At 38.5% G+C, this 26,117-nt stretch overlaps 1 protein-coding gene across 3 annotated transcripts in view; it reads left to right on the forward strand.

The window, feature by feature from the left end:
- cnpy1 (canopy FGF signaling regulator 1) overlaps positions 1 to 26,117 on the forward strand; it is a 72,393-nt gene that overhangs the window by 13,621 nt on the left and 32,655 nt on the right. For all 3 annotated transcript variants that reach the window (XM_073054891.1, XM_073054890.1, XM_073054892.1), the window contains one exon: positions 25,775 to 25,890. In XM_073054891.1, coding sequence (XP_072910992.1) covers positions 25,775 to 25,890 — 116 coding nt within the window. The remainder of the gene's footprint in view (positions 1 to 25,774; positions 25,891 to 26,117) is intronic.

The raw sequence follows: 26,117 nt of genomic DNA on the forward strand, positions 1-26,117 counted from the left end.
CTCAACTTTTTTTTTGTTTACTGATTTATCTTAAACCACTGACAAAACAGTTTCTTTCTTCATTTTCACACTCTAGAAATAGCCATGGTGGTTTTCCTCTACTTCAATTCTTGTGATCAAAATGCCCATTAGCCATTTCATCTCCATCTGTTAAAGTGAAAGTCACTGCTTTCTTTTTCAAAAGTGCGGCCTTAGAACAAAATCAAAATTGTATTTAAGGGTTTATATTACTTATCATACAATTCTGGTTTAAATGTATCATTTATACTAAACCTGACAGTTGGAAAAATAATGACAGATGGTAACAAAGTAAAAGATAACTAGTAGATCTTGAGGCACTGTTTGGATTTTACATTTTCCACCCTGGCGATTACTGTTCTTTGGAGTAGGTGCTGAAATGCTGTAACCCAAGAATCTTATAGTAGATTGATACATCCTGGCTAACTCGTCTCAATTCTAAAAAGTGATTCTGTTTTAAATGTGTTTTATTTAAGTTGCAGTACTCAATTTTTTTTTTGGGCCTTATCACCTGTATTATTTGGTTATCTTAAACTTTCTCATTTTAGCAAACGGTGAGACTGGCTTTGGGTCAGTAGAGCCATTTGTACAACAAGGTTGGCTAAACACTTCTTCAAGTCTTTTGAGTATTGATTTAATGATTATTAAAACTTCTATAGTCCATAAGTTTCATGATTGTGGTGAGGTTCTTCAGCATTGGAAATTTATTACAGTAGTAATTTTTCTTTAGACAGCTTAAAAGAACAACCTTTTTTTCTTTGGTTTTAGATGAGTCATTCTACTTTAGTCTCATGATATTTTGTGGAATACTTTTAAAGTGCACTATTTTGTAACTATTTTTCTTTTGTACTGTCTTGTTATAATGTGATGAAATTGTCAATATTAATACGAAAAACTTTCACTGTACTTCAGTACCTGTGACAAAAATAAACCAATTTACTTGTGATCATAATCAGATAGAAAGGAATTAACACACTTTTAAAATTTGGAGTTGCATTTCTTATCATGCATTTTCAGAAAATGATCTTCAGGAAAAGACTAAGTGAAATGTTACTCCTTTTGGACTAGAGCCACATGAAAAGGAATGCCTATCATGCGTCATAAACAAGTTCTTTCTTTTTACAGTATTTTTATTCAGAAGAAAAAACAAGATTTACAGAGTGCAACACATAGATACATCTCAACATAAAGTGTGTACATTCATATATTGTAATAAAATTGATCAAAATGTTATAGCACATCACATAAAGGTATACCATTCCATAATCCAAATTTTAAAGATAGGTCATACATCATAAAAGAAATTTTTTATATAAAAAAAATCAACCAACTACCAAAGAAAAAAGCTGATGGATGATAATGGATAATTGGAGGAAAAAACATATTCGCTTAAGAAGAGAAGATAGAAATATACATAAAAGTCTGTGCACTGTTGAACTTTATAAATTGGAAAAGTAATTTAGGAAAGGTCCCCAGATATCATAAAAAGATTTTCGAATTGAAGACTGAGCAGCGGATCTTCTCTAAATTTAAATATCACGTAGCCATTGAAGATGTGTAGGAGGGGTAGACTCCTTCCATTTAAGCAAGATTGCTCTCCTTCCTAAAAGAGAGGTAAAAACTAAAACCTGTAGGTTAGGAATATTAAAGTTATATCTTCATTTGCAATAATACCAAACAAGGCGGTAAGGGGATTTGGGTCAAATTGGACCCTAAAAAGTTGTGAGAAGATATGGAATACTTCCCGCCAAAACTTTTCAATTTTAGGACAAAACCAAAACATATGAATTAAAGAGGCATCAGCAGAGTTGCATCTATTACAAAGTGGAGAAACGTTCGGATTAAAAACTGGACAGCTTCTGTTTAGAAATGTAAGCTTTATGAACCACTTTAAATTGTAGAAGAGAATGACAAGCACAGAAAGATGATTTATTAACCCGTTTAAGAATTTTATTCCATCTTTCATCAGAAATCTGACAATTTAGGTCATCCTCCCAAGCTTTTTTTATTTTATTTAAAAAGTCTTGTCTAGAATCAATCAACAAGTTATAGATACCAGTAATAGAGCCATTAACAAAAGGTTTTAAATTTAAAAGATCGTCCAGTAAATTTTTATCAGGACCTATAGGAAAAGTAGTTAATTGGGAACGTAAGAAATCTCTAATTTGAAGGTATCTATAAAAATGTGTTTTTGGCAGTGCAAATTTAGTCGACAATTGGTCAAATGAAGCAAAAAACCCTGAGATAAACAGGTCCCAAAAACACTTAATACCTAGTTCATCCCAGTCCTTAAAAACTTTGTCGGTCATGGAAGGGATTAAAAAAAAAAAATTAAGGGGAATGGGAGATGATAATGAAAAATTCGCTAAACCAAAAAATTTTCTAAATTGAGACCAGATCCTTAAACTTTGCTTAACAATTATATTATCTGTTGTTTTATTTGTTGAAAAAGAAGAGTATGATCCAAGAAGAGAAACAATAGAGGAATTTTTTTTACAGAATTAACTTCTAAGGAGACCCATGATGGGCAGTCTTTACGATAAATATAATAGGACCAAAAAGTAATATTCCTTATATTGGCAGCCCATTAGTAAAACCTAAAATTGGGTAGGGCTAATCCACCCATCTCTTTATTTCTTTGTAGGTAAACTTTACTTAAACGAGCTTGTTTATTATTCCAAATATAACATGTTAAAATTGAATCTAAAGAATCAAAGTTGGTCTTGGGAATAAAAATAGGTAATGCCTGAAAAATATATAAAAATTTAGGAAGAATCTGCATTTTAATGGAATTAATTCAGCCAATTAGGGATAAAGAAAGAGGAGACCATTTAGAAAGCATCTTTTTCACATAAGTCAATAAAGGGTTTAAGTTTTCTTTAAATAAATTCTTGAAGTTTTTAGTCATTGTTATACCTAGATATGTAAATTGACTTGTAACAACTTGGAACGGAAATCTGGCATTTGATGACATTAGGTCATTTAAAGGAAATAGCTCATTTTTATGTAAGTTCAGCTTGTATCCTGAAAAATAACTAAACTGGGAAATTAAAGAAAGAACTGAAGGTAAAGAAGTTAGTGTTAGAGATAAAAAGTAAACTATCATCAGTGTATAATGAAATTTTTTGAGTCATATCTTCCCTTAGTATACCAGAAATGTCCTTAGATTCTCGAAATGCTATTGCTAAGGGTTCTATAGCTAAAGCAAAAAGCAAAGGACTAAGAGGGCAACCTTGTCTAGTTCCCCGCTGTAATTTAAAGGGCTTAGAAATTTGAGAGTTAGTAATAACCTGAGCGGCAGGAGACAGGTAAATTAATTTAACCCAACAAATAAAATTAGGCCCAAAATTAAACTTTTCTAAGGTCTTGAAAAGATAATTCCACTCAATCCTATCGAAGGCTTTTTCTGCATCTAAGGATAATATACACTTTTTTTGGATGGTGAATATATCACATTCAATAACCGATGTATATTAAAATGTGAGTAACAGTTTTTAATAAATCCTGTCTGGTCATGTGATATAATAGATGGTAGAATATTTTCAAGTCTTCGAGCTAAGATTTTTGATAAAAAAATCTTGCATCAACATTTAAAAAAGAAATCGGTCTGTATGAAGAACATTCAGCTGGATTTTAATTTTTTTTAAGAATAAGAGAAATAAAAGCTTCATAAAAAGATTGAGGGAGTTTACCTGATTTAAAGGACTCTGACAAAACAGAGGATAAATAAGGTGTAAGTGACGTAGTGAAAGTTTTATAAAACTCCCCAGGAAAGGCATCAGGTCCTGGGGTCTTACCAGAATGGTGGAAATCATTCTAACTGGTTGTATTGCTGTCTGATATGGGGGCTCCAATACACAGGATCACAAGAAGTTGCAGAAGGTAGCATCCATCACTAAGGTTCCCCTCTCTGCCTCTCTTCTCTTCTCCCCACCCCACGTGTGCAGTTGGTTGGGGGGGGGACGTCATCAGGGAGTAGGAGAATAGAGGCAAAGCCCTTGTGCTCAATCTCTGCCCTCAACCTTGTTAGAGGTACTCTCATTTGAGTTGAAAAATAATTGTTTCCAGATTTGTCTGAGATGCTTCAGCACAAAAATTTAAGTTGTCTCTGAGGCTGGATTGTTCAAAATGACATTTTGCTAATGGGATGTTAAAGTGGTTTAGCTGATTCTTTTTCACTTTTGAGAGAATATAACAACGAAACTACTGTCCACACTAGGTTGCAAGTGGAGCAAGTAATTGGGAAAGCAAATGCTGTAGCATCAGGATTTATTGTAAGATCTTGGGGTTTGGAAATGGGGGGTGGGTATTATTACAGTTGTACAGATGTTGATGAAGCCACCTGTGTGCAGTTTTTGCCCCAATTATAAGAACTTGCATTGGAGACAGTCCAGAAGAGAGTGATTCCAGGAGTTATAGGATATTCTTAACACAGACAACTTTAAAACAGATCTATATTCATTGGACTATTGGAAAAACTGAGGGTTGATCTTAATTCATCTGCATGAAATCCTAAGGGGCATGCTTGATATCCTGTGCTATTATTTCTAGGGGCAGCACAAGTGTTCTCAATTGTTTGGCTAGAGCTTATCAGCCAGCTATTATCTGGTCATTGCTATTTGTGGAAACTTGTTATAGGTAGTTTGCATGCAAACCTTGCGTCAGTGGTATGTCGTGTACATTTGATAAGATAGGCTGATCAACGATGGTCAATATGTCTGTCGGGGAGGAAGGAATTTGGCTTAATTGATTTTGTGTTTTTTTTTAAGGAAGTAATGAAGAAGTTTGAAAGTGATGTGGTAGATGTCACATACACTGAAATCCATTTAGGCAAGGTCTGGGTGGAAAGTAACAAGGTTAAGTGACATGGCATTTAAAGAAAACTGGCTCAGTGCATGTAAGTGTAAAATTGTTCTGGTGATTAGCAGAGGGTGGTAGTGGTGGAAGGTTGCTTTTCTGATTAGAAGTCTGGTCAAGGATGAGTGTTGGAACCTTTGGTTGTCATGACTTGGATGAGATTGGTAGGAAGAACAGTTGTATTTCATTTGCTCTTCTCGTATTTCATCTTTTTCCTTATGGCTTTTTCAGTTGCCTTTTGTTGGATTTTAAAAGCTTCCAATCATCCAACTTCCCACTCACTTTTGCTACTTTGTATGCCCTTTCCTTGGCTTTTATGTAGTCCTTAACTAATTTTGTCAGCCACAGGGGCCTAACCCCCATTTGACAACTATTTCTATTCATCCTGCACCTTGTGAACTATTCCCAGAAACTTCAGCCACCTGCAGTATACCTCTGTAATGTACCTGGACAAGCTTCTTCTCTCTCATGACTCTGTAATTCCCTTTTATTCCATTGTGATACTAATACATGTGATTTGTGCTTCTCCCTTTTAAATTACAGTATGAATTCAATCATGTTATGATCACTGTCATAATATGTCTCTGGATGGTGGAGGCCAAGTCTCTGGATGCATTCAAGAGAGAGTTAGATAGAGCTCTTATAGATAGCGGGGTCAAGGGATATGGGGAGAGGGCAGGAACGGGGTACTGATTGTGTATGATCAGCCATGATCACAGTGAATGGCGGTGCTGGCTAGAAGGGCCGAATGGCCTACTCCTGCACCTACTGTCTATTGTCTCCAAAGGGTTCCTTTACCTTAAGCTCCCTAATAGAATCTTAATTATTACATAACGCCCAATATAAGATGGCCTTCCCTTGAGTAGGCTCGAGCACAAGCTGCTCTAAAAAGCCATCTCATAGGCATTCAACAAATTCCCTCTCTTGCAGCTCGACACCAACCTGATTTTCCCAATCCCCTTGCATATTGAACTTCCCCTTTACAATTGTAACATTGCCCTTATTACATGCCCTTTCCAATCTCAACCCCATTATGTGGTGACTATTTGGAGGCCAATATATGATTCCCATTTTTTAAAAACTCTTGCAGTTTCTTAACTCCACCCACAAAGATTCGACCTTCTAACCCTATGTCACCTCTTTCTAAAGATATAATTCCATCTCTTGCCTCCACACCCACAGCACCGCCTATGCCTTCCTGCCTGTCCTTTCGATATAAATAATGGTGGATTTCAGTATGCAAGGGATCTGAGGAAAATTGGGTTGGTGTCGGGTCACGAGAGCGGGAATTTGTTGAATGCCTATGAGGTGGCTTTAGATCAGCTCATGCTTGAGCCTACTCAGGGAAAGGCTATTTTAGATTGGCTGTTGTGTAAAAACCCAGATCTTATAAGGCAGCTTAACATAAATGAACCCTTGGGAGGCTGTGATCATAATATGATTGAATTCGTACTGCAATTTGAGAGGGAGAAGTCAGAAGTATCAGTATCGCAATGGAATAAAAGGGAGTTAGAGGTTTGAGATGGGGCTAGCCCAGGTGGATTGGAGGAGGATACTGACAGGGATGATGGCAGAGCAGGGATGGGTGATGTTTCTGGGAATAGTTTACAAGGCGTAGGATAGGTATGTCCTATAGAGGAAGAAGTTCTCAAATGACAGGGATAGGCAACTGTGGTTGACAAAGGAAGCCAAGGACTGCATAAAAGCCAAGGAAAGGGCATATAAGGTTGCAAAAGTGAGTGAGAATGATGATTGGGAAGCTTTTAAAATTCAACAAATGGCTACAAGAAGGGAAAAGATGAAATATGAGGGCAGAACAGACAATAATGCAAAGAAAGATACTAGAAGTTTTTTCAGTTATATAAAGGGTAAAAGAGGTGAGAGTTGATATTTGACTATTGGAAAATGATGCTGGTGAGGTAGTAATAGGGGACAAAGAAATGGCAAATGATCTTAATGGGTACTTTGCATCTGTCTTCACTGTGGAAGACACTAATGGTGTGCCAGAGGTCTGAGTGTCAGGGAGCAGGAGTGAGTGCCATTGCTATTACAAAGGAAAAGTGTGTGATAATCTCAAAGGGCTTAAGGTGGATAAGTCACTGAGGGAGGTTGCTGAAGAGATAACCGATGTATTGGTCATGATCGTTCAAGAATCACTTGATTCTGGCATGGTCCCGGAGGACTGGAAAATTGTAAATGTCACTCCACTCTTTAGGAAGGGAGGAAGGCAAAAGATAGGAAATGATTGGCCTGTTAGCCTAACCTCAGTGGTTGGGAAAGTTTGGAGTCCATTATTAAGGATGAAGTTTCAAGGTACTTGGAGACTAATGATGAAATAAGTCAAAATAAGCATGGTTTCCCTAAAGGGAAATCTTGCCTGACAAATCTGTTAGAGTTCTTCTGAGCCAGTAGTCAGGCCACCTCTTGAGTGTTGTCAACAATTTTGGGCCCCATAGCTCAGAAAGGATATGTTGTCTTTGTGGAGGTTCCAGACAAGGTTCACGGGGATGATTCTGGGAATGAAGGGATCAACATGTGAGGAGCAGCTTTGAGCCTGTACTCACTGGAATTTAGAAGAATGTGGGAGGATCTCATTGAAACTTATTGAATGTTGAAAGGACTAGATGGGGTGGATGTGGAGAGGATGTTTTCTATGGTGGCGTTATCCAGCACTAAAGGGCACAGCCTCAAAGTTGAGGGGTGACCCTTTTGAACAGAGGGAAGGAGGAATTTTTTTCACCAGAGTGTACTAAATCTGTGGAACACTCTGCTGCAGACTACGGTGGAGGCCAAATCCATAGGTATATTTAAGGTGGAAATTGTTTCTTGATTGCTCAGGGCATCAAAGGATATGGCAAGAAGGCAGGTGTATGGAGTTGATTGGGATCCAGGATCGGTCATGATGGAATGGTGCACCAGATTCGATGGGCTGAATTGCCTAATTCTGCTCCCATGTCTTATGGTCTTGTATCCTTTGATGTTAAGCACCTAACTATAACCTTCTTTCAGCCCCTACTCAGTAATGCCCACAATGTTATGCTGACCAATCTCTCTCTAACAGTGCCACGAGTTCATCCACCTTATTCTGAATACAACATGTATTTAAATACAGCACCTCCAGTCCTGCATTCTTCACCCTTTTGAATCTTGCCTCTTTGCACTGTATGCATTTGTATCCAATCATTGGCTTGTCCTTCGTTACATTCATATTACACCACCATCTATTTGTAAACTCACTAGCTCACCCTCACCTCTATCATATTAAGGTCTCGTCTGTGGATTTAACTAGATGTGAATTAGAACATTAGTCTGAGAAATAGTTCTCCCACTTCAAACCTTGAACTGCAGTTATTTCTGCAAGAGGCTTTGTTCAAAGTAAATTTATTCTCGAGGTAGATGTATGTCACCATATACAACCATGTGCGATGGTTGTTGTGCGATCATTGGATAGATGATTAACTCATTTTTTCATCTACTACCCAATTTCATATTGGGTGATCATCCTTTGTTTATTTTAGCAGTACTATCACACAACTTGCTCAGCCAGCAGAGAGAAGCAAAGAATCAGCACATTACTTGTGTGTATGCCAGGACAGAATGGCTATAAATTTCAGATTGCCTTCTCTAACAAATACTATTGATCTAGCTAGATGGGTTTTTAAGGTAATCTGGTGAAACCTAGTTCAAAACATTTTTAATTTGAATTTAACAGCTGCTTGGTTAGCTTTAAATTTTATATTCAAATATGGACAGAGCCTTTTAGTTGTGAAAGATTCCAGCATCTGCAGTCTGTTAGCCTTTTGACTGGTAAAGCAATCAGGTAACCCAAGAAACTTGAGGCTATCTCCCTCTAGAGGCCAGTTGCAGTTGCAACTGTGTAACCTTTGAGGAAATTTAAGATGTCTTTTCATTTGCACAGAGCTGTGGATATTATGTTCCAATAAGATAAAATTCCAGATCCTGTGACGTGCAGTTCCTGGAATCTGGTGATTTCCGTTTGAAAGCTTCATTCAAATTGTGGTTTATGTTGTATGGAAAGAATGTATGTTTGCTCTGTTTCTGATTTGAGATTTTGCATCATACTAAGAATATTAGCAAACATTTATAATTAATAGATGTATGGCATAAAACATGACTCTTTGGCCCACCAAATCTATGCCAACATTTTTGCCCATTTAGACTACTCCTATCCCTTGCCTATTGAAGTGTTTGTCTAATTTATTCTTCAGCATGGTTATTGTGTCTGACTCTACCACCACCTCTGACTAAGTGGGGAAGAAATTGATAGGTGAATCCAGGAGGGTTTCTTGACAGTTTGTCAATAATCCAACTAGGGAAGAGGCTGTAACAGATTATATATTGGAAAATGAGCTTGACCGTAATGACTGGAGTTAATGGGAATCAAAACTCTGTGGGTGTATATATTTACGGCTAAGATAAGACTAGACCTTAAGAGTGCAAAATTGGGGAAAGGAGGTAGGATTCCTTGTAGGAATTTAAGACTAACATCTTCCTGTGTGGAAGACTGAGGATGGCAAGGTTCACGGACCTTGCATGATGAGAGATGTTGCAAAGTTAGTCAAAGAAAAAACAAAGTTTGGGAACCTGAAAGGAGAGTGAATATGTCTGAGTATGACTTAAGAAACTACCACTGCATTTTATGAAGCAGTCTAGTGAAGCTTAAGAAGCTTTTAGTGGACACAAGAGTATGATGGCAATGAAGGGATATGGAAAAAGCACAGGAGGATATTTAGTATAAATTGGCATTGAGATCAGCACCACATCTTGGACCAAATGGCCTCCCCAGTACTATACTATTTTTAACTTCTGTGTTCATATGTTATGACCCTTTCTGTGTACTCCTTATTCATTCCTTTCTCTCCCACACTCTTTACTCTTCAAGAGACTCTTGATTGCAGTTGTGTCTTGTCTGCTATGTTCCCCACTGCCACCCCCGCCCCCCGTCAATCCTTTTGTCTGTTGTCATCCATAGTTCCCTAAACTTGCCATATTTGCATTTCACCTTTTACTGGAACGTTCTGGCCTTGAACTTCTGCTAACTCTTAAGTATTCTACTTATCAGCTATCATTTTGCCCATAAGTATTTACTTACAATCTATTTTTGCCAAGTCCTATCTTGTGCTTTTCAAATTGACCTGCATTTCAAAACCTCAACTTGAGGACCAACCTCAATTAAACGCTGAGTCTTTTCTCCTCGGCTTCAAGGGTAAGCTTCCAAGCCCAAGGATTGAATTCCAATCTTTCTTTAGTTTTTGGCTCAATTTCTTCTCGTGACTTCTGAGTTCATCTTGTCTGAAGCCCTTATCCTTGTTTTTCAATCCACCAAACAATTTGTGCTCCCTATTTCCTGATTTGCTTCTGGTATTGAACAGTGTATGTCAAATTTGTTATTCTGTCTCAAACTTCTACTAATTTTTTTCCAAACCAGTTCTTCATCTACATATTCTTCAAAATTTGGACAATTCTTCAAAAGTAATTGTCCAAATCTGGGATTATGTTTTCCAAAAATTGCAATTCAAGACAATGGATGTGGACTTATTAATGGTGCAGAGTTGAAACTTGTCACATTTTGTGTTTTTTGAAGATTTTTGCTTCCTTTTCTTGATCTTTAACATGATTCACCACTGCTTCAAACTTATCAAATCATGAACAGTAATTGCCTCTTGTTCTCATCCAGTGTTGCATGTTGTTCATTCCTGTGGCTTGTCTTTGTTTTGCTTTTCAAGTATGCTGGTGGCAGCAAATTCTAACAATTCATTGCTTCCAACTCTGTTATCTGTAAAGTTTTGAATAGAATTTTTCTTTTAATAGACATGTGAATGTGTAATAACTCTGTATATGTGTTCCATTTATTTTGGTGTTTGTGCAGATGTAGACCTTCAGAGTTTTTAAATCTGTAGCTTTGAAGTCCTATGTGGTGTTAAGGCTTTCATGAAGAAAAATGGCGCAATGTTTCTTACAAATAGCACAAAGATACAGTTGATAGTTCTGAATCTGTGCACAGTATTCTAAATTAGGTTTCACTCTGAAGAACTGTAATGAGAGTTTGCATTCTATCTCCCTTCTGATAACTGCTAACATCTCAATTCCCATCGGTTTTCTAAGGAAAAGACAGGATTCTGAAATGTGAGTCTAACTTGTTTAAGTGAGGTGCGCACATATATAGTATCATGACATATGCAATTCACTTATTTTTACATATAACTCAAATTATTTAAATGAACAAAAATGCTTAATCAAACAATATTGTTATAATATTACTTAAATGCTACTGAAATATTAAATATGCAACACTCTTCCACAGCTATAAACACCAACTCAATGTAGAATGCATGTTAACTGTACACATTGTACAGATTAACTATAATCCACCTACTATACAGACATGCAGCTTATGGCAAGGTCTGCACACCATCGCTGACTTCAAAGCTTAAACGCATTGGAGTTTCCAACATCACTGCCTCTCTCTCCCACACGAGCTAAATCTTTTTTACACTCGATTCAATGTCGCCAGCACTGAGCCCCTGAGGAGACCTGCAAATGATGCGACTGGCAGCTTGGTCATCTCTGAGGCCAAAGTATGCAGGTGCTTCTGGCAAGTGGACAGTCGCAAGGCTGTGGGACTGGATGGCATCCCAGGGCGGGTACTCAGGATGTGCATGCATCAACATGTAGGTGTGTTTACAGACATTTTTTAAACTCTCCCTCTTCCAGTGCCGAGTGCCCTCCTGCTTCAAAACATCCACTATTGTTCCAGTACCTAAAAAGACCAGGTAACATGTCTGGACAACTGCAATCCTATTGCACTCGTCTCAGTAAGCAAATGCTTTGGAAAAACTGGTCAAGGATTTGCATCTGCAGCATGCTACCACCCACACTGGATCTCTAACAATTCGCCTACCAACACAACGGATTGACAAATGATGCAATGGCCACAGCTCTACATACTGTCCTTGCACATCTGGAGAAGAGGGATGCTTATGTGAGAATGTTGTTGTTGGACTACAGTTCAGCATTCAACACCATAGTTCCCTCCAGGCTTGACAAGAAGCTCAGAGACCTTGGTCTTCACCCTGCCTTGTGTAGTTGAATCCTGGACATCCTGTCAGATCGCTGGTAGGTGCTAAGAGTGGGCTCCCTCACCTCTGACCTTCTGACCCTCAACATAGGTGTCCCTCAGGGCTGTGTACTAAGCCCCCCCCCTTTACTCTTTGTATACTCGTGACTGTGTCACTACCCCCAGCTCCAATCTGCTAATTAAATTTGCTGACAACACTACACCAATTGGCCTAATCTCAAATAATAATGAGGGAGCTACAGAGAAGAAGTTGCCACCCTCACACAGCGGTGTCAAGAAAACAACCTCTCCCTCAATGTCACAAAAACAAAAGAGCTGGTTGTGGACAACAGGAGGAATGGAGACAGGCTGACCCCTATTGACATCAATGGATTTGGGTTGAGAGGGTTCAAGTTCCTCGGCATAAACACCACTGAGGATCTCGCGTGGTCTGTATGTACCGGCTGTGTGGTGAAGAAGGCATAACAGTGCCTCTTTCCCCTCAGACGATTGAGGAAGATTGGTGTGTGCCCCCCTAATCCTAAGAACTTTCTCGATAGTGGCACAATTGAGAGCATCCTGACTGGCTAAATCACTGTTTGGTATGGGAACTGTACTCCCCTCAATTGCTGGACTCAGCAGAGAGCGGTGCGGACAGCCCACCGCATCTGTAGATGTAAACTTCCCACTATTCAGGACATTTACAAAGACAGGTGTGTAAAAAGGGCTTGAAGGATCATTGGGGACCTGAGTCACCGCAACCACAAACTGTGCCAGCTGCTACTATCTGGGAAACAGTACCACAGCATAAAAGCCAGGACCAACAGGCTCCAGGACAGCTTCTACCACCAGGCCATCAGACTGGTTAATTCACGCTGATACAATTGTATTTCTATGTTATATTGACTGTCCTGTTGTACATTCTATTTGTTACTATAAATTGAACATTCAGATGGAGATGTAACGTAAAAATTTTTACTCATGTATATGAAGGATGTAAGTAATAAAGTCAATTCAATTCATCCACAGTATAGTAAATGTTTAAATTGTCCCATTCAGGCTTAAAGATTTAATCACTGTGGAGGTTTTCAAACTCTTGTTGGTAACTTTCCTGATAAGGTGATTGGGGGGGGGGGGGGGGGGGAATCACTCTGCTTGGCAGGTGAGACTTGTGTCTGTGAAACAATCTCTGGTTCTGGGGCCTCCTCTGTGATGTTTGTAGGGATTGACTCTGAAATGGCAATAATTGATTCTGACAGCTCTGGACACCTTTCTTCTTTTCTTGGCTTTTCTCTGGATCTACTTCAATCCTTGCACACCTCCCAGTCCAGGCTTCTTTCATTGTAATCCTGCTCTCGATCCCTTTTTTTCTTCCTTTTTCTAAGATGTGTGTCTTGATCTTGGGAAGGTGCATTTATTTCACAGGACTATTCTCTTATTAATCCTTCTACTGCTCACTTTATGAACAGATCTTTCCTCTTGGTTTCCTCATCCACAACATCATCTGATGTCCTCTGTTTTCATTTGTTCATTAACTGCTTTCTTCTTGGTCTTCCATTCATCCAGCTGGGCTCTGGTCTTTACATCTACTTTTACAAGCAGCTTTGTTGTCTCCCACTTGAAGTTTGCGCAATACCCTTAATGCACTCAGCGTAAATTCTAGTTCTTTATAAGACCACAAGACATAGGAGCAGAATTAGGCCCTACAGCCCGTCATGTATGCTCTGCCATTCAGTCATGATGGATCCCGGATCCCACTCAACCCCATACACCTGCCTTCTCTCCATATCCTTTGATGCTCTGACTGATCAGGAAATGATCAACTTCCCACTGTGGTCTGTGGCAGTGCATTCCACTGATTTACTACTCTCTGGCTTAAAAATTCTCCTTACTGCCATTCTAAAGGGTCACCCCTCAGTTTTGAGGTTGTGCCCTCTAGTTCTGGATACCCCCACCATAGGAAACATCCTCTCCACATGCACCCTATCTAGTCCTTTCAACATTTGGTAGGCTTCAGTAAGATTTCACCACCCCCCACCCCCGTCCTCACTTTGCATTCTTCTAATTCCAGGGAATACAGGCCCAAAGCTGCCAAATGCTCCTGTGTTAACCCTTGCATTCACATAATCATCTCATGAAACTCCTCTGGACTCTGTCCAATGACAACACATCCTTTCTGAGATATGGGGCCCAAAACTGTTGACAATACTCCAAGTGAGGCTTGACTAGTGTCTTATAAAGGTTCAGCATCTCCTTGTTTTTACATTCTATTCCCCTTGAAATAAATGCCAACATTGCATTTGCCTTCTTTACCACAGACTCAACCTGGAAATTAACTTTCTCGGGAGTTTTGCACGAGGACTCTTAGGTCCTGCTGCACCTCTGATGTTTGAACTTTCTTCCCATTTAGATAATAGTTGGCATTATTGTTCCTTTTACAAAAATGCATTATCATACATTTCTCAACACTGTATTCCATCTGCCACTTCTTTGCCCACTCTTTGAATTTGTCTAAGATATGCTACATCACATTGCTTCCTCAGCACTACCTACCCCTCCACCTATATTTGTATCATCTGCAAACTTTGCCATACAGCCATCAATTCCATTATCCAAATCACTGACAATGTGAAAAGCAGCAGTCCCAATACTAATCCTTGAGGAACACCACTAATCATTGGCAGCCAACCAGAAAAGACCTCTTTTATTTTCACTTTCTGCCTCCTGCCTGTCAGATACTCCATTGTCCATGCCAGTATCTTTCCTGTAACACCATAGGATTTTATGTTGTTAAGCAGACTTGTGTGTAGCTCCTTATCAAACGTCTTCTGAAAATTCAAATAAATGATATCCACTGCCTCTCCTTTGTCCATCCTGCTTGTTACTTCCTTGAAGAACTCTAACAGATATGTCAGGCGTGATTTCCCTTTACAGAAACCATTGCTGACTTTGACTTATTTTATCATTAATCTCCAAGTATGTCAAAACCTCATTCTTAATAATAGATTCAAACACTTTTACAATCAGTGAGGTTTAACTAACTGACCTATAATTTCCTTTCTTTTGCCTTCCTTTCTTAAGTGTGGTGTAACATTTGCAATTTTGCAGTTCTCTGGGACCATGCCAGAATCTAGTGATTCTTGAAAGATCATGACCATTGCATTTGTTACCTCTTCAGCAAGCTCTCTCAGGACTCTAGGATGTAATCTGTCTAGCACAAGTGACATGTCCATCTTGAGAGCTTTGCGTTTGCTTAGCAGCTTTTCCTTTGTATTAGCAACGACACTTGCTCCTACTCCCTTGCATTCACGGACCTCTGGCACATTGCTGATGTCTTCCACAGTGAAGACAGATGCAAAGTACCCATTAAGTTCATCTGCTATTTCTTTGTTTCTCTCCCCACCCCCCATTTCTACCTCAGTAGCATCATTTTCCAAGGGTCCCATAACAATTCTCACCTCCCATTATTCTTTTATATAAATCTAAAAACTTTTGTTATCCTGCTTTATATTATTGGCCACTCTGCCCTCATATTTCATCTTTTCCCTTATAGATTTTTTAGTTGTCTTTTGTTGGATTTTAAAAGCTTCCCAATCATACAACTTCCCACTTTGCTACCTTGTATGCCCTTTCCTTGGCTTTTATACAGTCTTTAACTTCCATTGTTGGCCACGGTTGTCTACCCCTGCCATTTGAGATCTTCTTCCTCTGTGGGACATATCTATCCTGCATCTTGTGAACTATTTCCAGAAACTTCTGCCATCTCTGCTCTACTGTCATCCCCACCAGTATCCTCCTCCAATCCAGCTGGGCAAGCTCCTCTCTCATGCCTCTAATTCCTATTTATTCCATTGTGATACAGATACGAGTTATGCTTCTCTCTGAATTAATCATATGATCACTGCCTCCTAGGGGTTCCTTTACATTAAGCTGTCTAATAAGATGTGGATTGTTACACAACACCCAATCTAAGATGGCCTTTCCCCAACTAGGCTTGAGCACAAGGTGATTGAATTTTTGAATTTGTTGAGATATTTTTAAAAAAATAACAAAAGCTTTCAACAAATTCTCTCTTGCTACCCAACACCAATCAGATTCTCCCAATCCCCTTGCATATAGAAGTATTCCCCCGTTACAATTGTGTTATTTACATGCCTTTTCCAGCTCCCTTTGCAATCTCAATCCCACAGTTTGGCTTCTATTTGGAGGCCTATATATGATCCCCTTAATGTGTCTTTCTTTTTACAATATTTTTATATTTTTATTCAGAAGAAAAAACAAGATTTACAGAATGCAACACATAGATAAATCTCAACATAAATTGTGTACATTCATATATTGTAATAAAATTGATCAAAATGTTATATTATATCACATAAAGGTATACCACTCTGTAATCAAAAATTTAAAGATAGGTCATACATCATAAAAGAAATTTTTTATATTAAAAAAAAGTCATCCCCCTACCAACTACCAAAGAAAAAAGCTGATGGATGGTAATGGATAATTAGAGAAAAAAAACATATTCACTTAAGAAGAGAAGATAGAAATATACATAAAAGTCTGTGCACTGTTAAACTTTATAAATTGGAAAAGTAATTTAGGAAAGGTCCCCAGATATCATAAAAAGATTGTTTCAAATTGAAGACTGAGCAGCGGATCTTCTCTAAATTTAAATATCACGTAGCCATTGAAGATGTGTAGGAGGGGTAGACTCCTTCCATTTAAGCAAGATTGCTCTCCTTGCTAAAAGAGGTAAAAACTGAAACCTGTAGGTTAGGAGTATTTAAAGTTATATTTTCATTTGCAATAATACCAAACAAGGCAGTAAGGGGATTTGGGTCAAATTGGACCCTAAAAAGTTGTGAGAAGGTATGGAATACTTCCCGCCAAAACTTTTCAATTTTAGGGCAAAACCAAAACATATGAATTAAAGAGGCATCAGCCGTGTATGCAGAAATGTCCTCCTCATTTTGATTCCACTTATGAAACCTAAGCATTATGTAATCAACAACTGTTGGGATTCTAAGTTTTCCTGTGTTACTTTCATGATATCAGCAAGCTCATTTCAGCTGTTTGCTTGGATCAGTTAGGTTTCTAAGCAGACTGTGTGCCTTTAAATCCAATGTACTCAGCAAAATTGGTACTTGTTTCTCATAGGCTATTTCATTTGCTTTAAAATAGTGCTCAATCTATTCCGTATACGTATTCCAGTTGTTGTTTGTGTAATCAAATGTGTCAATCTTTCTCACGTCATCAGCATTTCTGTTCTTTTTAAATAATTATTATCACCTAGTACTCACTGTTTGAGGCCATGAATTCTTCAGTTTCTTGCCTTTTTAAAAAAAAAACACAACCGTCTTTTTTTTTGAAGAGCATGCGCTGCGCTGTTTTTATTGAACTCCAATGGCTCACTGTGCTTCAAGTAGGTGTCAGGTGAGGTTTTAAAAAAAAAAATTTAAAAAAAACCTGATCACTACTGTTGTGTTTTGTAATTCCAAAGCATTAAATTAATTGAAAGGAAAAGGCACGAGTCCAAAATGTGAGTCTAATTTCATACAACACACACAAAATGCTGGTGGAACACAGCAGGTCAGGCAGCATCTATAAGGAGAAGCACTGTCGATGTTTTGGGCCGAGACCCTTTATCAGGACATCTAATTTCATGTTTACTTTAAGTGAGGCACACATGTATCACGTGGTAGTGTCATGATGTATGCAGTTTCACTTATTTTTTTACATCACAATTATTTAAATGAACAAGAATGATTAATCAAACAATATATTTACAATATTATTCATACTACTGAAATATTAAACACACACCATACTACTTGCTGCACTCACATACTTGCTTTGTGTATTATCAGCTATGTATCAAAGTATCTACATGTGCTGTTAAGCAATTTGTGCTGAAATAGTTTGGGATTAAGCTTTTTTGTGTTTCCCTTCTGTGAAGCCACTTGAAACTTTATTGTATTAGAAGTCTGATAGTTCTAGCTGTGGTGATGTATGAAAATAAATTCTGAAGTTAGAAGTGGACATCAGCATAAGGCAGAGAAAAAATTAACTTCCATTGCCATTTTATTTCTCTTTTAGAATCTAATACTGGAATAGATGACATGAAGCTTGTCTTGTGGCAAAGAATAAACTAAATGAATGACTTTTGATATGGGAGAAAGTCAGAAAGAACTATAATGAAGTGACAAAGTCTCAATGTGCAGTTTTTTGGTAATATTCCTTCAGAAAAATGAAAAATAATCCTGTCAGCTTGTATACATAATTTTGATTGTAATTCTAATGTGAGTTGAAATAAACATTTGAGAGGAAAAAAAGATTTGAACATGTATTCACATGGCTTCCTACTTCATGATTTTGCATGAGTGCTGGGTTAGAAACTTCACAAAAGCCAATGAAACAAATTTAAATTGGTTTCCCTTGAGTCTTGTGACATTCTGCAATCTCTTAAAAGCCAAAAGCAGTCTTCTACATTCCTCTGGAGAGCATAATCCAGCCATTTTTCTTTTCATTATCCTGTCTGCCTCTAAATCGTTTGACTTGTACGTGCTCTGAAGACCGAAAGAAATCGCTTGCATCAGCAGCAGCTTCTGATCGTTTTGTGGAATTTTTTCCCACCATAAACGTAAAGCTCAAATAGAGAAAGTAGGTTAGGAATTGTGTTTGTCCACAGACAATGGAAAATATTTCAGTTTTTTTTCTGGTTTATAAATTTTACTCCCACCCCCCACCCCCGATAAGCCAGAGTTTTCCTGCTCAGAGTATTAACGTTTCAGATTTAAGAGCATAGTGATGCAGAATTAGCACTACTACCACACAGCTCCAGTGATTCAAATTTGACCCTGACTTGGGGTAGGATCAGTTAAATTTGCATGTTCTTCCAGTGACTATGAGATTTCCTCATTCCCCTGTTTCTTTCCCCCATCTCTTGTACTGATTAGGAGATTAATTAGCTGCTGTACATTTTCCCAGTGTAATGAGTGACAAGAAAATGTATTTTACATATACGTCAAATCTGATGGATACGTAAAAGAAAGTAGCGGATAAAGACCTGGGTGGGCTGAATGGCATAATGAGGAATTTTAAAATGAAGAGGCAATATCACTGGTATCCTGAAGCATTCCCACAGCATGATGTAGCCATCACCATGTTTCACAGTAGGGATGGTGTGTTTTTGGTGATGTGCAGTGTTTGGCTTTTGCCAAATACGGTGTTTGATGGCCAAAAAGCTCAATTTTGGTTTCATCAGAACATAGAACTTTCTTCCACGTGGCTTCAGTGTCTCCTACATACCTTCTGGCAAACTCCAGCGAGATTTCATCTGAGTTGTTCCTTTTTCAACAACAAAGCTTTCTCCTTGCCACTCTCCCATAAAGCTGCGACTCATAAAGCACCCGGGCAACAGTTGTTGTATGTGCAGTCTCTCCCATCTCAGCCACTGAAGCTTGTAACTCCTCCAGAGTTGTCATAGATCTCTTGGTGACCTCCCTCACTAATCTCTTCACTCAGTTTTTGAGGATGGCCCACTTTAGGCAGATTTACAGCTGTGCCATATTAGACCATAAGACCATAAAACATTGGAGCAGAATTAGGCCATTCAGTCCATCAATTCTGCTCTGCCATTCCATCATGGCTGATCCTAGATCCCACTCAACACCATTCACCTGCCTTCTCGCCTTATCCTCTGATGCGCTGGTCGATCAGGAAACGGTCAGCTTCCACCTTGTATGCACACAGATTTGGTGTCCAGCGCACTCTGTGGCAGAGCATTCCGCGGATTAACCACTCTCTGGCTAAAAAAAAAATTCCTCCTTGCCTCTGTTCTAAAGGGTCACCACTCAATTTTGAGGCTGTGCCTTTTTTAGTCTGGATGCCCCCACCATAGGAAACATCTTCTGCACATCCACGCTATCTAGTCCTTTCAACATTTGGTAGGTTTCAATGAGTCCCCCCCCCCCCCCCCCCGCATTCTTCTAAATTCTAGTGAGTACAGGCTCAAAGCTGCTTCTCATATGTTAACCCCTTCATTCCCAGTATCATCTTCAAGAACCTCCTATGGACTCACTCGAATGACAACACATCCTTTCTGAGATATGGGGCCCAAAACTGTTGACAATACTCCAAGTGCGGCTTTACTAGTGTCCATAAAGGTTCAGCATTATCTCCTTGTTTTTACTGTATACTCCTTGAAATAAATGCCAAAATTGCATTTGCTGCCTTTACCACAGACTCAACCAGGAAATTAACCTACTGGGAGTTTTGCACGAGGACTCCTGGGTCTGTCTGCACCCCTGATGTGTGAACCTCCTCTCCATTTAGATAAGTCCTCACTATTGTTCCTTTTACCAAAATGCATCATCATGCATTTCTCAACACTGTATTCCGTTTGCTACTTTTGTGCCCATTCTTCCAATTTGTATAAGATGTGCTGCAATTGCATTGCTTCCTCAGCACTACCTACCCCTCCACCTATGTTTTGTATCATTCGCAAACTTTGCCACAAAGCCATCAGTTCTATTATCCAAATCAATGACAAACAATGTGAAAAGCAGTGGTCCCAATACTGACCCCTAAGGAACACCACTAGTCACCAACAGCCAACCAGAAAAGGCCTCTTTTATTCCCACTTACTGTCTCCTGCCTGTCGGACATTCCATTATCCATGCCAGTATCTTTCCTGTAGCACCGTAGGATTTTTATCTTGTTAAATAGCCTCGTGTGGCACCTTATAAAATGCCTTCTGAAAATCTAAGTAAATTACTTCCACTGCCTCACCTTTGTCCACCCTGCTTGTTACTTCCTTGAACTCCAACAGATTTGTCAGGCAAGATTTCCCTTTACAGAAACCATGCTGACTGACTTATCATTAGTCTCCAAGTACCTCAAAACCTCATCCTTAATTACAGACTCCAACACTTGCCCAACCACTGAGGTTAAGCTAACTGGCCTATAATTTCCTTTCCTGCTGCAATTGCATTGCTTCCTCAGCACTACCTATCCCTCCAGCCATCTTTGTATTGTCTGCAAATTTTGCCACAAAGCCATCAATTCCATTATCCATCCTTGGACTCACTTTACACCACACGCTGTCGGAACAGTGCTGCCAGGATAATCAAGGACAAGACCCACCCAGCCAACACACTTTTTGTCCCAATTTCCTCCGGGAGAAGGTTCAGGAGCATGAAGATTCGTACGGCCAGATTTGCGAACAGCTTCTTTCCAACTGTGATAAGACTGCTGAACAGATCCTAACCTGGATCTGGGCTGTACCTTTCAAATATCTGGACCTGACTTGCACTACCTTACTTTCCCTTTTCTATTTTCTAATTATGATTTATAATTTAAATTTTTATTATATTTACTTCGATTTGTACTTCAGGGAGCGCGAAGCGCAGAAGCAAATATCACTGTGATGATTGTATGCTCAATTGTTTGGTGACAATAAAGTAAAGTATCATTGACAAACAATGTGAAAAGTATTCCATTTCTTGGTGATTGACTTAACTGTACTGCAAGGGGCATTCAGTGACTTGGAAATTTTCTTGTATCCATCTCCTGACTTGTGCTTCCCAATAACCTTTTACTGGAGTTGCTTCGAGTGTTCTTTTGTCTTTGTGGTGTAGTTTTTGCCAGGATACCTAACTCACCAGGTGTACACAGGTGTATATTTTTTTACTGCAATCGATTGAAACGCCTTGACTGCACACAAATCCCCATTTAATTATGTGACTTCTAAAACCAATTGGCTACATCAGTGATCATTCGGTGTGTCATATTCAAGGCAGTGAATACTTGTTCAATCAATTATTGTGTTTTATATTTGTAATTTAAATCACTTTGTAGAGATCTGTTTTCACTTTGACACGAGTCTTTTTCTGTTGATCAGTGTCAAAAAAGCCAAATTAAATCCTCTGATTCAATGTTGTGAAAACTTCCAAGGGGGTGAATACTTTTTAGAGGCACTGTATAAGTAAATAGCAATAAATAACAAGCATGAAATAACAAAACAGGGTGCTTAAATGAGTGCAGCTATCCCCTCTTGTTCAAGAGCTTGGTGGTTGATGGGTAGTAGTTGTTCTTGTGCATAGTGGTGCGAGTCCTGAGGCACCAGTACTTTCTAATTGATGGTAACGGTGAGAAAAGAGGATGGCCTAGATGGTGAGGATCTTTGATGGATGCTGCTTTTCTATGGCAACATTTCATGTAGATGTGCTTAATGGTCGGGAGGCTTTTACCCATGATGTACTGGGCCGAATCCACTACCTTTTGTAGGATTTTCTGCTCTAAGGCATTGGTGTTCCCATACCACGCCATAATGCAGCCAGTCAGCACATTTTCCACCACACATGTATAGAAGTTTGCCAAGGTTTGCAATGATATGCTGAATATCCACAAACTCCTGAGCAAGTAGAAGTGCTGACATGCTTTCTTTGTAGTAATATTCAAATGAAGCATCCAGGACAGGTCCTCTGAGATGGTGACACCTAGGAATTTAAAGTTACTGACTTTCTCCACCTCTGATCCTCCAATGATTACTGGCTCATGGACCTTTGGTTTCCCTCTCCTGAAGTCTACGATCAGTTCCTTGGTCTTTTTGACATGAGGTTGTTGTTATTACACCACTCCGATAAGTTTTCAATATCCCTCCTGTATGTTGATACATCACCTCCTTTGATAGAGCTCATACCAATTGTGTCATCAACAAACTTGTATATGGAGTTGAAGCTGTACTTGCCCCCATGCTCTACTCACTTTATACCTATGACTGTGTGGCTAAGTGCACATCCCTTTTTTGCTCCTGTGCTGATGGAGATTGTAGAGGAGATGTTTTTGATTGGGGTCTGCAAGTGAGGAAATCCAGGATCCAATTGCACAAGGGGGTATTGAGGCCTGGGTCTTGGAGTTTTCTGATTAGTTTTGAGTAGATGATGGTGTTAAATGCTGAGCTATAATTGATTTATAAAAAAAAAATTCTGAAGTATGCATCATTACTGTCTAGATGTTCTAGAATTGTGTGAAGAGCCAACGAGACGGCATCTGCTGTAGATCTGTTGTTTGGGTAGGCGAATTGGAGCGGATCCAAGTTGCCATTCTGACAGGATCAGACGTGCTTCAACACCAGTCTCTTAAAATACTTTATCACTGTGGATATAAGTGCAACTAGGTGATTGTCATTTAGACATGTTACCACGCTCATCTTGGTCACCAGTATGATTGAAACCTGCTTGAAGCAGATGGGCACCATATACTTACTTCCTCTAACATTCTCAATTGGATCTGTCCTTATCACTATTATATCTGTAGACAATTCGATTTCTTTGATTCTACACTATATTCTTGTCAATTTGGTTGGGTTGGTTCATAAGACATTTTTTTGCCCTCCTTATACATCTTCCAGATGCACTCTAGAGGGCACCATACAGTTTATATCTTGTAGAAATACTGGTGCAATTTGAGGAAGGGATTTCTTGACTTCAGTAATTTGTATTTCTACAAAGACTAAAAGCTAGTAATGTTCTTTATTATGGTTTGTCAAAAGCTGTTTCTCTTTAAACTTATAAACTCAAAACAAGGTGTATAGAGTGGTTTAATTCATTTTAAAGTAGTTACATATAATAAAACATTAACTATTTTAGAGCTTGTTTGTGCTTTTGTCTTCAGTGACCAAAAAGACTCGATTAGCTCTTTATCCATTTGTGTTGTAGTAAAAAGACACATCCGTAAAATTTAATGATGACACTAATATTGGCAAAATCTCATGGTGATGAGCAGGTGTACAAGAGTGAAAGAGATAGGCTAGTTAAGTGGTATCACAACAACCTTGCTCTCAGTATCAGTAAGACTAAGGAATGGATTATGGACTTTTGGAAGGGGAATTTGGAAAATCTCTTAGCAATCCTCATTGAGAGGTCACTGGTGGAAAGGGTGAGCAGCTTCAAGTTCCAGAGTATCAACATGTCAGAGGATCTTTCCTGGGTCCAACACATTGATACAATCATGATGAAGGCATACTGTACTTCATTAGGAGTTTGAGGTATTGTGGTATGTCACCAAAGATGTATTGTGGAGAGCACTTTGACTGATTGCATCATGGTCTGGTGTGGAGGCACCAATGCACAGGGTCATGGAGGCTTCAGAGGATTGTAGACTGCCAACTCCATATGGGTGCAAGCTTCCTAACCGTCAAGGACACCTTCAAAATGTCCTTCAAGAAGGTGTGATGCATCAGTATGAACCCTCACTATTAGGGACATGCCTTCTTCTCATTGCTGTCATTAGAGATGAGGTACAAGAGCCTAAAGTCCTACACTCAATGTTTTATGAACAGCTTCTTCCCCTCTAATATCAAACTTCTGAATGGCCCATTAACACTGCTATTCCTGTTTCGCACTATTTATTTATTGTGTTGTAACTTGTAGTATTTTTTTTCCTCTGCTAAACTCTCTACTGCTACCACAAAACAACACATTTCATGACTGATTTCAGTGACAGTAGACTTTCTGATTATTGGCAAATAAGTATTTCATGAAGCTTTGCTCCAAAAAAACTAGCAGAGATTTAGTTGATTTAAAAGTTTAAAATTATCATTTAATGCATCTGTGATTGCAGCCATCGGGAAAGTACAACTTTCTTTCCAAACAAAACCATGCCAGTGGCAATATGCACCAGTACTTTCAATGCTAATCAAACTTAGTGTGCCAGCTCCTCTTGCTCAGCAGAAGTAGCAGACTTCTGAATGACATGAAATATAATTAACGCTCTAGCACTGGGATTTATATCTGTTGGTATAGATCTATTCACATTTTAACCTCCAGGTCGCTTAATATAGGAAAAAATGGATTGAATTGGAGGTTTGTTGTCTATATAACTCAATTAAAGCAGCTCAGGTTCAGTGTGATATGGAGGCAAAGATAACAAAAGCAAACTGTCACAGCTAGTAAAATCTCTGTACAATTTAATGTTATTTCTGGTTTGAAAGTGGAAATATTCATGGATTTTCAAATTCTTTGAATTAGATTTTTTGATATTTTCCCCATTTTTGTATTTCCAAAGACTGTTAAGGTCAAATGTGAAACAAAAAGCTCAACAGCTTGGATAGTAACTTTATTTCCAGTACTTCTCTTAGAGCATGATAACAAGCCCTTCCAACCCAATAAATTCTCACTGGCAATTACACCCATGTGACCAATTAACCAATGAACCCCCAAGTCTTTGGAATGTGGGAGGAAACTGGAGCACCCAGAAGAAACCCGTGAGTTGTGGGGAGGATGTACCAACTCCTTGCAGTCAGCCGTTGAATTGAATCCAGGCCACTGTCACTGTAATAACATTACGCTAACCACTGCGCTACAGGTCTGTGGAGAGAGAAACATTAAACCATAGAATTTGAGTTATTTTGCATATAATAAAAATCTTTCAAACCTTGAATTTTTTTTTTCAGAAGAACAGTAAAATTTAGAGATGTGAAGTAAGTTCAGTAGAATAAAGTTTTTTTTTGTTGTATTTTCAACACCCTTGTATATCACCCAGGTACCCATTTCATGATCAGCACAATTCTGATTTAGTATTGTTAAACCTTGCAAATAAATTATGGAGTGCATCATTGACCTCTAACTGAAGGACTATACTAACCATGTTGCTGAGGTATTGCTCATATATTTTGTATTAAATGATGAACTGTGTTTTGTTCATAATTGGGGATTCCAAAAACAGATCTATTCTGAATGTACTTAAAAACTCATTTTGTCTTTAAATATAAACTTTATGTATACTTATTTTGACTTGAATTGCTTTTCTTTTAAGTTTGCAGGGCATTAGTAGATGAAATAGACTGGGCAGTTAAGAAAGTAGATCCAAAAAAGACAATTCAAGTGGGATCTTTTCGAATTAGTCCTGATGGCTCTCAAAACCCAAATGAGGTATGTATGTTGTTTATTATGCATAATTTATAGCCATTTATCCAAACAGCAGTGTTCTACAAATTTGGTAACCTTAGTCACATAGGATAATAGAATATGAATTAACTTTACCCTTGGGAAATGGAAATTTTTGGTGATGTGTAGAATGGACTTAAATATGTGAAGAATATAAAACATTAAAAATGCCTTAAAGAAGGGAGAAATCCCAAATTTACCCCTACAATACA

This window comes from Hemitrygon akajei, chromosome 8 (genome assembly GCF_048418815.1).
Source record: "Hemitrygon akajei chromosome 8, sHemAka1.3, whole genome shotgun sequence".
Taxonomy (NCBI): domain Eukaryota; kingdom Metazoa; phylum Chordata; class Chondrichthyes; order Myliobatiformes; family Dasyatidae; genus Hemitrygon; species Hemitrygon akajei.